Here is a 13,494-nt window from a genome sequence, read left to right as displayed (position 1 = left end):
CTGCCTGATGGCCTGAGGCCAGCATGAAAAATTATTGATGTAGATGGAACCGTCACTGTCCGAATCGGGCCAGTTCTGCGTTGTCGCAAAAGTTATCATTTGCATGTGTTTTTAAGTCTTGCCAATGTAAAGATTCAACTGTCTCTCAGACGGCGTGCAAATACCAAATGGAGTTCTCTTTCTTGTGTCCTTCTTATTGTTAAATGGAGCTCTTGAAGAGTATTCTGATAAACAGTCAACTTAAACAAATGAGAAGAAACCCCATGTGTATCAGAACATATGTGTTAAAGTGACAGCTGTCTAATAAACCTGCTACTGTATGTGTTTTAATGTTCATCAAACAACAAAGGACAAAGAAAAAAATAACTAACTGCTCTTGACTAAAAAACTATTGTAACTTTAATAAGGATTAGTCTATATGTAATTTATACAGTGAAGACTATATATGCATTATTTTACATTTGATTGTAGGCTAGTAGTTTTAGTAGCCTCGAAATCTAGACGCACCCTAGCGGCAGCAAATCTAATCTGCCCGTGAGTGTCGTCTAGCAACTCTCAATACCCTTCTGAGCTGTAAAAGCCAAACTCCTTTCAGGCCAATCACATCGTGTATAGAGTCGGTGGGCGGGGCTTAACATGACGACGGCCGAGTTGCGTTTGCGTGCTTCTAGTAAACACAGAAACTGGCGAACGGCGGTCTTTCGAATCAGCTCTGACCGCGACTCTGGAAGACTTGGAGTTAAGCTTTTCTCTGAGAAAAGAACAAAGAACGGCACTGAAGTCATTCTTAAAAAGGGAAGATGTGTTCGGAGTTTAGCCGACCGGATACGGCGAATGTTTAATCTATCAGCGAGCTCTGTTTAACCTTCGTTGCTCTGGTTGGTGTAGCGCTATCCTATCGCGTGCAGAGGGAGTTTGAAAAACAACCGTTTATCCCGCCCCTCGGTTTGAGCCCTGTCTATGGTGAGTTTCCAGACCAAACATCTTGATGTGGGTCTGGCTTGTCAGGCTAGTAGATTTCACTAATATCTAAAATATTGTTGTCACCTTATTTATTAGAATACATGATTGAATGGTTCAAAAACAATGAAAACAACCGGCCACTAGAACAAATCCTTAGTGTTGAGCCCTGCCAACAAACATTAGCCAATATAATTTACAGTAGCACAGATTAAAAACTCATGCCATTGAGTTCGCTTGAGAGCTATTTCACTGACCTGCAAAGATGCGCAGGCGTTTGCGTCTCGGGGGTGGCCCGAGTCCTGAAACGCCAGTACACTCATCTTCATCATCGCAGTCCCCACTTTCTAGACCCTCCTCATCCTCGCCGGCCTGGCCTTGCCCTGCTGGGTCTCTTTTCGCAGTGCCCCCTCCTGGTCGAGCCCTCCATCGCTTCTCAGGCAACGTCACCATGCGTAAAAGCTACAGAGAAAAGACCATTAGCATTGAGAACCGTGGAAAAACTGAATAAAACATGACGGCTACAGCTGAACATTATAGCATTATATGTTATAAAAGCTGCTATAGACTGCTACTGCTCTAGGAGAGGGTTTCTCAAACTGGGGTTTGAAAGTTGAAAAGCTAATTAAAATAAAACACTTAAATCTTATTAGATATATTTAAAAAGATTTCATATTTTCTTAGTTTACCTGCATGACATGTGACCATTAACCAAATTAGAGAACCATCATCATGGAAATATAAACTTACTAATTTCTAAGGGGTGTTTCAAGTTTAGATTAAAGAGATTCGGTTGAGGAAAAAACTTTGGAAATCTCTGTTATAGAACATTTTAGTATGAGATTATAGGTTTATGGATTTGTGCTCTGATCACAATCACAGTGCAGACGAAAAATGACAAAGTCATGGTGAAATTAATAAAAAGCCAACTATTCCATATCAATGTATTTTTTAGCAGACTGAGTAAAATGGCTGGACATAAGGAAAAAGATGGAAACTAGTAATTTACTGGATAGATTAGGAGTAATATCTGAGAGATTAGGGTAGAAGACAACATTTTAGTGGTAATTGGCAATTCTTTTAGAACACAGCATATAAGATGACAACAGCAATTTTGTGCAGCATTTTCTGATTTATTTTATAATAATTATGCAAAATAATCAAGCTAATATGACTTAACATTGTTTAAGAAACTACAAGGGATATGTACAATATTAAAAATCTTATGTCACTGCAGGACCATTTAAAAAAAGAGAAGTTGCTTAAAAATGCAAAATAATAACAAACAAACAAACAAACAAATAAATAAATAAATGTTGACATTGATAAGTATGTATCTATGACCATTTTTATAATTTTATTGTTAGTAAAACAGGTCAGCTGCTTCCTGCCAAAAATGAAATTTCATAAACTGCTTTACAGTGCTCCCACAGTTATAAATAGTAGGTGGAAAACACATTGAGGATTGATTTTGAGCTTGAAAAGGTTATATAAAGTTAATGAAATCAAGCCAATCATTTCCAAAATACTTTTTCTTGTCTTTCTTTTTAAAAAGTACAGCACTCAAATAGAGTCAGGCATAAAAGGATACATGTTAAATGAGTTGCTTCTTACATCGACCGCTGTTGTGTTTTGCCAAACTATAATTGCTGAAAATTCCATCATCCCCCTCCGTCTTCTGCTTTTCCTTTAATCTTTTTACTCTGTCTCCCTCTTTTATTGATTTCCTTCCGATGTGCGGACACAAGCATGTGCTTGTTGTTGTTGCTTTTTTTCATTGCTGTTGTTGTTTTTGTCTACAGGAGAAAATTGAGATCAGATGGGTCTGGATATGGATGGCTTCGCTCCGAAACAAATCAGAGGGCAATGACCAGCACACAGATCTCTCTCTCCCTCTCACACAGAAAAAATTGATAATTATTACAGTATATTACACCCCTCAGAAGATAAACAGGCCCTACTAAACATACAAACCCCTCCATCTGTGATTTAAAGTCAGCACATTCTCAGGAGGTCAGCAGGGAAAGTCATACAACGTGTTCCACCAGATCTCCACACAGCCCTCCATTCAGGCCCGAACACGGGAGGCACAGACCACCTCTGTTTGAACAAGTCCGCAGGGTCGGTTATAGCACTGACAGAGAAACTGATTCATTTATGCAGTTTGCCCACTGGCAATGACACCAAAAAGCATAAAACGGACAAAAGATGCCTGATAACGGTGTGAAAATGCATAGCGCCACCTAGTGAAACCACACTACCTCAATGATTCTGCTGTTCATAAAACTGAAAGAACAACAAACACGTCTGTTTTCCCTGAGCGGCATTGCGGCGAGGAATGGGCCTTTAATGCACTCTTGTTTCAACAGCATGTTTTTGGAGAGCTGCATGAGTTTAAGCCCTAAGCACATTTACTGAGGGCTCTGAATTCCTTCCTGAAGACCGTTGCCCAGTAACGACGTGAGACAGGCCGTCCCCACAAACCATTTAAACTCTGAAAGCAAACAGTCGTAAAGAGGAAAAAGAGAGAGAGAGAAAAGCGGTCAAGGGTATTTTAAAACAAACTCTAAAAAAGGTAGAAGGAGAAAAGAAAAGAGAAAAGCTTATGGACGACTGTTTGGCACTGGGTATGTGGAGAGAAGGCCAAATCAATGGAGCAGAGCCACTTGCCCCCTAACACACACACACACACACACACACACACACACACACACACACACACACACACACACACACACACACACACACACACACACACACACACACACACACACACACACACACACACACACACACACGTGCAGTGGCCAGATGAGGTAGCACAGGATGCTTTGGTTTGGCTGGTTAGAGTACATTTCTAGCTGGTGCCACTGTGTGAAGGAAAAGGAGAACTTATTCATGCTCTAAATCAAAAATTCACATTGCACGCAAAAGCAGCATGCATTTATGTTGCTTACAATGTTAACAGGTTTGCAGAATTCACATTGCACACACTGCTGTGCAACAGAAGAGTAGGTGCAAATTTCATTGGCGACAATGGCAAGTCTATTTTTGTCACACATGGCGGGCTGAACTCAGCAGAAAACAATGAAAATGCGATATAAACCTATTTTAAAAACTCAGTGTTTTGCTTTTATGATGCACTATAATAGAGTGAATTACTCACCCATTGTTTGAAAAAGACATATGTTGCGCACAGTGACAAGCACACAAACGTGGCCTATTCAGCCAGACTATTTAAGCAATATGTAATCTATGCTCTGAGCTATGGGCTCATTTCATGGTAATTGCGGGTCCCCTCCTCATGCAAATTAGATTTATTAATTGCAAGATAGGTGATCGTTGGTTATACACTACTGTTAAAAGTGGGGCCGGAACTGTGTTATAAGTTAAAAGAAGTGTATGCATGATTGTGGCCAAAACTGGTACTACAATCACTGTAGAGCAGTGTCATTTTTTTAATTTTAGAGCAGATGATGGGCTTTGTAACGACGTCTTTAGTGGCTTTTATGGATTTTGATAGAAGAAATGACATTGTGGCCAATGGAGGCCTTTCTGAGCCATTGGATTTCAACAAAAATATCTTCATTTGTGTTCCGAAGATGAATGGAGGTTTTATGGGTGTCGAACGACATTGGGGTAAGTGATTTATGACAAAAATTTAAATTTTTGGGTGAACTAACCCTTTAAGATTAAAATTGAATATTCAGACAGTATATACTCATTGTATCTCTGTGCTTTGAAGATTTAGTTTTTGTAAATTCTCATTATTTCTGGGGTAGAAAACGTTGTAGCACCAAGATCGGCTACTATGCTTTAGCCCCACAGCCCTAAGTGTTCTTAATTCGGGCCTGGTTGCATAGAAGTTAAAAGGACAAATCAAATCACAGTACCAATCAACATGGGATCTAACTCACATAAAGGATTATTAGGAACACCTGTTCAATTTCTCATTAATGCAATTATCTAACCAACTTGACACTTGGTGTTCACTTGGCAGTTGTTTCAATGCATTTAGGGGTGTGGTCCTGGTCAAAACAACATCCTGAACTCCAAACTGAATGTCAGAATGGGAAAGAAAGGTGATTTAAACAATTTTGAGCGTGGCATGTTTCTTGGTGCCAGACGGGCCGGTCTAAGTATTTCACAATCTGCTCAGTTACTGGGATTTTCATGCACAACCATTTCTAGGGTTTACAAAGAATGGTGTGAAATGGAAAAAACAGCAGTCGGCAGTCCTGTGGGCGAAAATGTCTTGTTGATGCTAGAGGCCAGAGGAGAATGGGCCGACTGATTCAAGCTGATAGAAGAGCAACTTTGACTGAAATAACCACTCGTTACAACAGAGGTATAAAGAAAAGCATTTGTGAAGCCACAACACGCACAACCTTGAGGCGGATGGGCTACAACAGCAGAAGACCCCACCGGGTACCATTCATCTCCACTACAAATAGGAAAAGGAGGCTACAATTGGCACAAGCTCACCAAAATAAGACAGTTGAAGACTGGAAAAATGTTGCCTGGTCTGATGAATCTTGATTTCTGTTGAGTATTTGGCGTAAACAGAATGAGAGCATGGATCCATCATGCCTTGTTACCACTGTGCAGGCTGGGGGTGGTGGTGTAATGGTGTGGGGGATGTTTTCTTGGCACGCTTTAGGCCCCTTAGTGCCAATTGGGCATCGTTTAAATGCCACGGCCTACCTGAGCATTGTTTCTGACCATGTCCATCCCTTTATGATCCCCATGTACCCATCTTTGGGATGGGAGCTTCGTGCCCTGGATGTGCATCCCACAAATCTCCATCAACTGCAAGATGCTATCCTATCAATATGGGCCAACATTTCTAAAGAATGCTTTCATAATCTTGTTGAATCAATGCCACGTAGAATTAAGGCAGTTTTTAAGCCGAAAGGGGGTCAAAAACAGTATTAGTATGGTGTTCCTAATAATCCTTTAGTTGAGTGTATATGTGAGAATCGCCACAATATTTGGACCATCATACAATGATTTGTTTTGTTGATGTTGTTGTTGTTGTCTTATATTTTATGATACATCAAAACGTTTGATTGTGCATTTTGACATTGACTCTGCAATAGGTCTAGCTAGGTTGTGATTTATTTCTGTTGTAGTTGTGTCTTCATCCATTTTGGTGTGTTACATTTTAATTAGTATTTGGACTTCCCATTTTTATGTTTGAATTTAAATTCAAACATTTAAAAAAAGATCTAATTTACATAAAGTGTACAATTTTAACATAGCATCGTCATCATATCAGTGTTGATGTAGAAGTGCCAAATTAAAATATCAAGTATGTAGGTATTGTGATACTTGGTGCCACAGTGACACTCTTATCCCAGAAAGTATTGCTACATACCATGGTACTTAATATGTTTCCTCACGGTGAGTAATTTTTCCATGTTGCACCACAACATTTTTTATACAAAAAAGGTTCCTCCATCTGCCAAATTGCATATGATACGCACTTTATGGCGTATTATACATACGAACCCCCCACCCCCCACCCCACAACCCTAAACCTACTCAAAAGCGTGTCATATGCACACCATAAAGTGTGTATCATATGCACGCGAAAAACCGCGTACCATATGCACGCCAAAACTCATTTTCGAGTATACATTCCACGAGATTGCAAACTCTTACTATTTATACGCATGAACATGAGATCGTGTTGGTATTATGCATGCCAGGCAAGTATTTGGTGATGACCAGACCCCAGTGTATATATGCATTCAAATGTGCATGCCTATAGACAAATAATGTAATACGCGTGGATGCATGTGCATAGAATCACGTTTTTGAAGTTTACACTGAGATGATAATGGTATATTGCACATTTGCAAAGTTTGTGTTCAAATGTAAATGAACGACCAAAACGCACAAAAAAGTTTTCTGTTTTTAGTTGAAAACAGTGTCGTGCTGCATTAAGGTTGCATTTATTTGATCAAAAATATGGTAAAAACTATAATAATGTGAAATAATATCACAATTTAAAACAATCGTTTTCTATTTTAATATCTTTTGAAATTGTATCTATTCCTCTGATGTCAAAGCTGAATTTCATCAGTCACATGCACCTTAAGAAATCGGTTTAATCCAAGCATTCTTGCTGAATAAAACTTTTTTTAAGCTGACTTGTTGCAGAATAAAGTCTGTGCCTTGTCAAACAAACATGGTTAAAAGCCAAAGGGAAAAATGTAGAAAATAGGGCAAATGCCAAAAAATGTGCTCTGTTCCCGCATCCCCACTAATAACTCCCGTTGACCAACTCCTGATAACCATTTAACAATTTACTGCAGTTATTAAAAGAAATACTCAATATGGTAACCGGGACATGACTTTATTTTTTCTTAGATCAACACTGTCAGTCTGAAGACACAATATGAGCCCGAAGCTGTGAATACTGGAGAGCCTTTAAGAAGCACAGAGGACACAACTAAAACAAAAATATGCTTGGTAAATCAAGAACAAGCCTCATATTTGAGGACTCCCCTCCTCCTCTTTCTCTCTGTGGTTCAGAGGCTTTGGGAACACGGAGCTCATGGAATGTAGTGAAGCTCAATGCAAAAAATGCAATTAGTGTCTGTTCAGCCATGCGATCTCTTCTTTCCATAACTGCACAGAATGCAAAGGAAAACTCCACTCACAAACTCGTGCAAAAGGCTAACATGTGGCAAAGTGCTCAGGGCAGAGCAGTGGCGAGAGAGACGCGGTGACCACAGACCTGTTGCTGAGCCCTGCGCCAGGCCTGAACTCTGCTCAGGGTCAGCGCTCAGAGCAATATTGTAATGCCACATGGCAGTTTACTGTTTAATCAAGCAGACAAGCAATGGAGCGTATAAGAAGAGAAAACTCACAGGCGGGTTTCTGGAAATTATAAGACCATGACTAAACAATGATTAGCCCAGTGGAGATCTCATGCAGAAAACCTGCTGGCACGATGATATGGTCTTGTGGGTGAGTGTTGCTTTGGGTTTGCTAAGGTGTTCAGTGTATTTTCTTCTTCTTTGTGTGTTGCTATGCGGTTGCCATGTGTTTACTTTCTGGCCTAAGACAACAAATCATAAAAGTCTCTGTGATAGTCTGGATCATTATCACACCTTCAATGTAGGTTTATGGGATTTTCAACCATTTTTAGACCACCACATGAAAATCGTAGTGTATAATCGCTATATAGCTTATTTCCATGTGCTTATGTTCAAAGGATTGGGGTCAGTAAAAAAAGGAAGTAAAAAACAGAGAAATTAATACTTTTATTCAGCATTAATAATGTTACAAAAGATTTCAAATATATGAATGATGTTCTTATGAACTTTCCAAAAAAGTCCTGAAAAACTTTGATAATAATAAAAAAATGTTTCTTGAGCAGCAAATCAGCCTATCAGAAAGATTTCTGAAGGATCATATGACAATGAAGACTGAAGTAATGATGCTGAAAATTCAGCTTTCATCACAGGAATACATTATTATTAAACTTTAAATGTTACAAAATATTTCTAAGCTGACACTGTATGTTTTTTAAATCAAGAGTGCTGTTAGATGTAGAAACCTGAAGAGAAACATAACTTCTGTCAAGTTTTTATGAAGCAGAATAAAACTATAATGATGAGAATAATTATTTATTAGTCAATTTCTAAGAATAATTATTTATTTTCATACATACCCCTTTAAAAGACCCTCATTTGAGAAACATGTATCTATAGCATCAACATAAAGGCAGTGGTTTACAAAAAACAAACATAAATAAATAAATAAATAAATAAATAAATAAATAAATAAATAAATAAATAAAAAATTAGCCCATGATTTACTCACCCTCAACAAGTCATCCTAGGTGTAAATGATATTCTTCTTTCAGATGAATACAAACAGAGTTATATTAAAAAAGTCCTGGCTAATCCAAGCTTTATAATGGCAGGGATTGTTGCTCTGTTTTTGAAGTCCATTAAAATGCATCTGTCCGTCAAATAACGTGCTTCACATGGCCCCGAGAGGTTAATAAAGGCCTTCCGAAGCAAATCGTTGTTTGTGTAAGAAAAATATCCATATTTAAAACTTTTTTAATTAAAGTTCCGGCCAATCGCTTTCCGTGGAAAAAGTGTTGAAAGTTCCTTCTCGGAGTTCAAGATGTGTCTAGAAATTCTGGCGCGCAAACGTGATAGAGTAAGCCTTTGAACTGAGGGGACACTTTCAACACTTTTACCATAAACTGAATACAGAAGGCGATCGGCCGAAACGTTACTTTATAAAGTTTTAAAGATAGATATGTTTCTTATATAAACACATCAATTAACCTCCCGGAGCCGTGTGGAGCACGTTATTTGACGGACAGATGCAATTTTATGGACTTCAAAAACAGAGCAACAATCCCTGCCATTATAATGCTTGGATTAGCCAGGACTTTTTTAATAACTCAAAGAAGAACGTCATATACACCTAGGATGACCTAGGGTGAGTAAATCATGGGCTAATTTGAATTTTGGGGTGAACTAACCCTTTAAATTAAGAGGTCTGATTAAATCCTTAAAACTTAGTTTGAGCAAATAGTTATTCTTGCATTAAAAGGCACCTTTAAATATTCATAGATTAACTAATTTCCTTCTTATTTGTGTTCTAGAACAGGGCTTGTAGCTAAATACATTTTTCTTTTGATCTCTTTCCTCAGTCAGTTATGCAATACATCTCCAGCACTGACAAAATCCACCTACTGTGGAGAAAACATGAGAGGACAAGACTTTTTTTCTCCATCTCTCTTTCTGGTAACCACAACACACGCTGTGGGGCGGCAGTGAGCAGCTGAGGGTTGTGTACGGCCTGGGTATAAAGACCCCAGAGGGGACGGAGATAAAGCCTGTGGTTTGGCCCTCACACTGCAGCACCATATCCAGCGTGTCACCGCTCAGAAGTGTAACCCAAACAGGGTCAGTACAGGGACATGCTTTCCCTCCACAGCAGCCTGTTTATGTGTTTGCTAGAGAGAAACCGAGGAAACCGGATGAAATGTAGCAAAGGACTGATTTTTTTTCTCTCTATTCTACCTCTGATTAGCATCATACCGTGTATTGTGCCTGTTCAACATGGAAAACGAGCATGTCTGGACATGCGCCATAGCTTGTGGTCTGTTCATATGGTTCTCTGCATGCTATACATGCAAAAGCTACTCTTACATTACCGTTCAGAAGTTTGCGGTCAGTAAGATTTAAAAAAAAAAGGAGGAAATAATACTTTATACGACAAGGACACATTAAATTGATCAAAAGTGACAGATTTATAATTTTACAAAAGATATGAAAAAATTCAGTTCTTTTGAACTTTCTAATCATCAAAGAATGCTGCTTAAGATTTCTATAAAATATTAAGCAGCACAACAGTTTTCAACATTTATAATAAAAAGAAATGCTTTCTGAGCATCAAATCAGCATATTAGAATAATTTCTGAAGGATCATGTGACATGAAAACTGGAGTAATGTTTCAGCTTTGAAATCACAGGAATAAATACTAAATGTAAATATATTAAAATAAAATTACAATATTATTTCACAATATTGCTGTCTTTTACTAGCCTAGAAATCTAGACGCACCCTAGCGGCAGCAAATTTAATCTGCCCGCGAGTGTCGTCTAGCAACTCTCAATACCATTCTGAGCTGTAATTCCCTCACTCTGGACGGGCCAATCACATCGTGTATAGAGTCGGTGGGCGGGGCCATAATGACGATGGCCGAGTTGCGTTTGCGTGCTTCTAGTAAACACAGAAACTGGCGAACGGCGGCGGTCTTTCGAATCAGCTTTGACTGCGACTCTGGAAGACTTGGAGTTAAGCTTTTCTCTGAGAAAAGAACCGCACTGAAGTCATTCTTAAAAAGGGAAGATGTGTTCGGAGTTTAGCCGTCCGGATACGGCGAATGTTTAATCTATCAATGAGCTCTGTTTCACCTTCGTTGCTCTGGTTGGTGTAGCGCTATCCTATCGTGTGCAGAGGGAGTTTGAAAGACAACCGTGTATCCCGCCTCTCGGTTTGAGCCCTGTCTATGGTGAGTTTCCAGACCAAACATCTTGATGTGGGTCTGGTTTGTCAGACTAGTCTTTTACTGTATTTTTGATCAAATAAATGTGGCCATGGTGAGAATAAAAGACTTCACTCAAAAACGTTAAGAAATCTTGCAGATCCAAAACTTGCTCGCAGCGCACATCGTTCTTTAAAAAAGAATCTGAATAATCGAATAAGCCTGGTGCTTAACCTCAGTGTAATTTCGTTTGAATTGTAATTTCCTGCATTCTTAAAATGATTACATTATGACCTCTGCCCTACATAGAGCGCTTTTGAATTTCCTCATTCATATGAAACCAACCAATGGTCATGCACACAAACAGCCACAAATGCTCCGGAAAGAGGGTTTTTTGTGGATAGGTTAGGACCTTACAACTTCTTCAGTTGTTGTGGTTAATACTTGAAGAAAGAAGGGATAAAGACACTACATTTCCACTGCGTGAGTCATGGAAACTTCAATACAAACCCGCATGCGCACACAAATTTAATGCATTACTCAACATTTATTGAATTTGAGGTGATAAAGAGGGGGTTTCTGTGGACATTTCTCCATCGCCCCAGCGTCCCCTCTCACCTGTCTGAAGCAGAGGCAGTCACGCAGGACACGGTGCATCTGAGACAGATGAAAGAGACGGATTCATTTCCTAGAACTAATACCTGTTGGGACAGGAGCACAAAGAGCAGGCCTCCTCTAGTGGCCTTGGGTGTGGGCTTCTCCAAAGATGATTTATGAGTGTTTTACCACATTTGTCTGAATCAGTTCCTTTGCAATCTAAACAAGTCTCTGTGGAAGCTTCCCCAGTGCTGTAACAAAGCCATTTATCAAAGAAAGAAAGCAAATTACAGATTTGTGAGCTTTGAACAAAGATATCCGTTTCATTTGAAGATGAAAAAGAAGGCAATGCTACACAATTTTAGAGAACTGGGCTTCCCTGTTTTGCTAAATTCTTTTCATTGTTTGTATACCAAAAACATGGATGAGAGAGCTGTGACGAAATGAAATACTAACACGTGCTCTTGTCCTTCAAAGAGTTGCTTTTTCCAAATAAAAAATGTAATTCAAAGAATTCACTGTTCTTTTATCTAGCAGTGTAAATGTTGGCATGCTTGCAGTAAATGCAGGGGATTGTTTGACCGAGCAGTGGAAGCTAAAAGAGTTTCTGATACGAGGGCCGGTGGTTTAATCTAATTAGCGTCTGAGGACAGGCTTCGCTTGTCTTCTGCTCCAGGACTTGACATGTTATCTCCATCATTCCCAGAGTCATGTGGTCTGAAAACAGTGCATCTGATATCACCATCTGATTCCCAGCTCAGCATTCTCTCATGGACACACCACGTGCGCTTTAAAGCAGTGGTTCTCAAGCGGGGAGCCGGGACCCACTAGGGGGCCTCAGCAAATTTACAGACTTAAAAAGATTTAAAACGAGACAAAACAAACATTACAGTAAGCTAAAACAACTAAAAATCAAGCTAAAGAAGAACCAGGTTTCAAATTTTAAAAGTGTGATATACAAGTAATTTCCCTTTTTTTAGATAAGCCAAACACTTCAATATTTTTTATAATGTCGAAATTAAGTAAAAAATATTTGTAAAATCCTAATCCAGTAAATCAAATAAAATCACAAAACATGGGGACCTACAAATATGGCTGAGGACAATGGGACAAAAAGGGAGTTGAAAACCTGAAAACCACCATTTTAAACGAAAAATGTACCCACAAATAAATCTTCTGGCATCCTCATATGGGTCTAAATGGAATGCAAAAAAAAAGATATTTTGAAAAATGTGCTGGCTGCTTTTTTGTTAAAATAAATAAACAGGCACTTAAGTGAGTTTAAAAAAAATACATTCTTTTTTAACATTATTCACTAAATACAGTAATTATAGTTTTAATAGGCCTAAATGTTGCCACTGATTGATTATAATATAATATAATATATTCATATTGATTTGATTATGCCTTTATGTAGGCCTAACTTTTTTTCTTTAGGCCTAACTATGGGTTCATGTTTAATTTTAGACTACTGCCATTATCTAACCAAGAGAAGTGTGTGTGTTTTTTTAATTCTTTCTCATCTATGTATATTAGCCGGACCTATGTGATCCCCATATGCCCCTGTATGATCCCCTATATGTACAGAGCAGGCCCTGTGTTCTCTAAACGCATCTTGTGTATTGTGTAATTCCGCAAACTCCATTTTGTTTTAAAATGAGTTTGACAACCCTATTCTATAACCTTTCACATTTACGCAGACAGATGTAAAAGTATAATATGATCTATAAAAGCAGCTTGAAAAGATCCATACATGCAGTCTGTAAATGTGTGTGTGTTTATACAGCAACATCGCAGGTCTTATCAGCTGAGCAGTACGCCACATGTGTGAGCGTGCACTCCTTCCTCCTCAGTCTCTCGCATAATCTAGTTGCTACATTACAGAGACATTGATTTGAGTTGTGAGGCCC

The 13,494-nt window shown here is 38.8% G+C and overlaps 1 protein-coding gene across 1 annotated transcript in view; it reads right to left on the bottom strand.

Moving 5' to 3' along the window:
• gpc3 (glypican 3) overlaps positions 1 to 13,494 on the bottom strand; it is a 173,809-nt gene that overhangs the window by 26,201 nt on the left and 134,114 nt on the right. The window contains exon 7 of the mRNA XM_067457674.1: positions 1,218 to 1,422. Within this exon, the coding sequence (XP_067313775.1) occupies positions 1,218 to 1,422 (205 nt within the window). The remainder of the gene's footprint in view (positions 1 to 1,217; positions 1,423 to 13,494) is intronic.

This window comes from Pseudorasbora parva, chromosome 11 (genome assembly GCF_024679245.1).
Source record: "Pseudorasbora parva isolate DD20220531a chromosome 11, ASM2467924v1, whole genome shotgun sequence".
NCBI lineage: Eukaryota > Metazoa > Chordata > Actinopteri > Cypriniformes > Gobionidae > Pseudorasbora > Pseudorasbora parva.
Note: the sequence above shows the minus strand (reverse complement) of the source record. Positions and strands in the feature narration are given on the sequence as shown.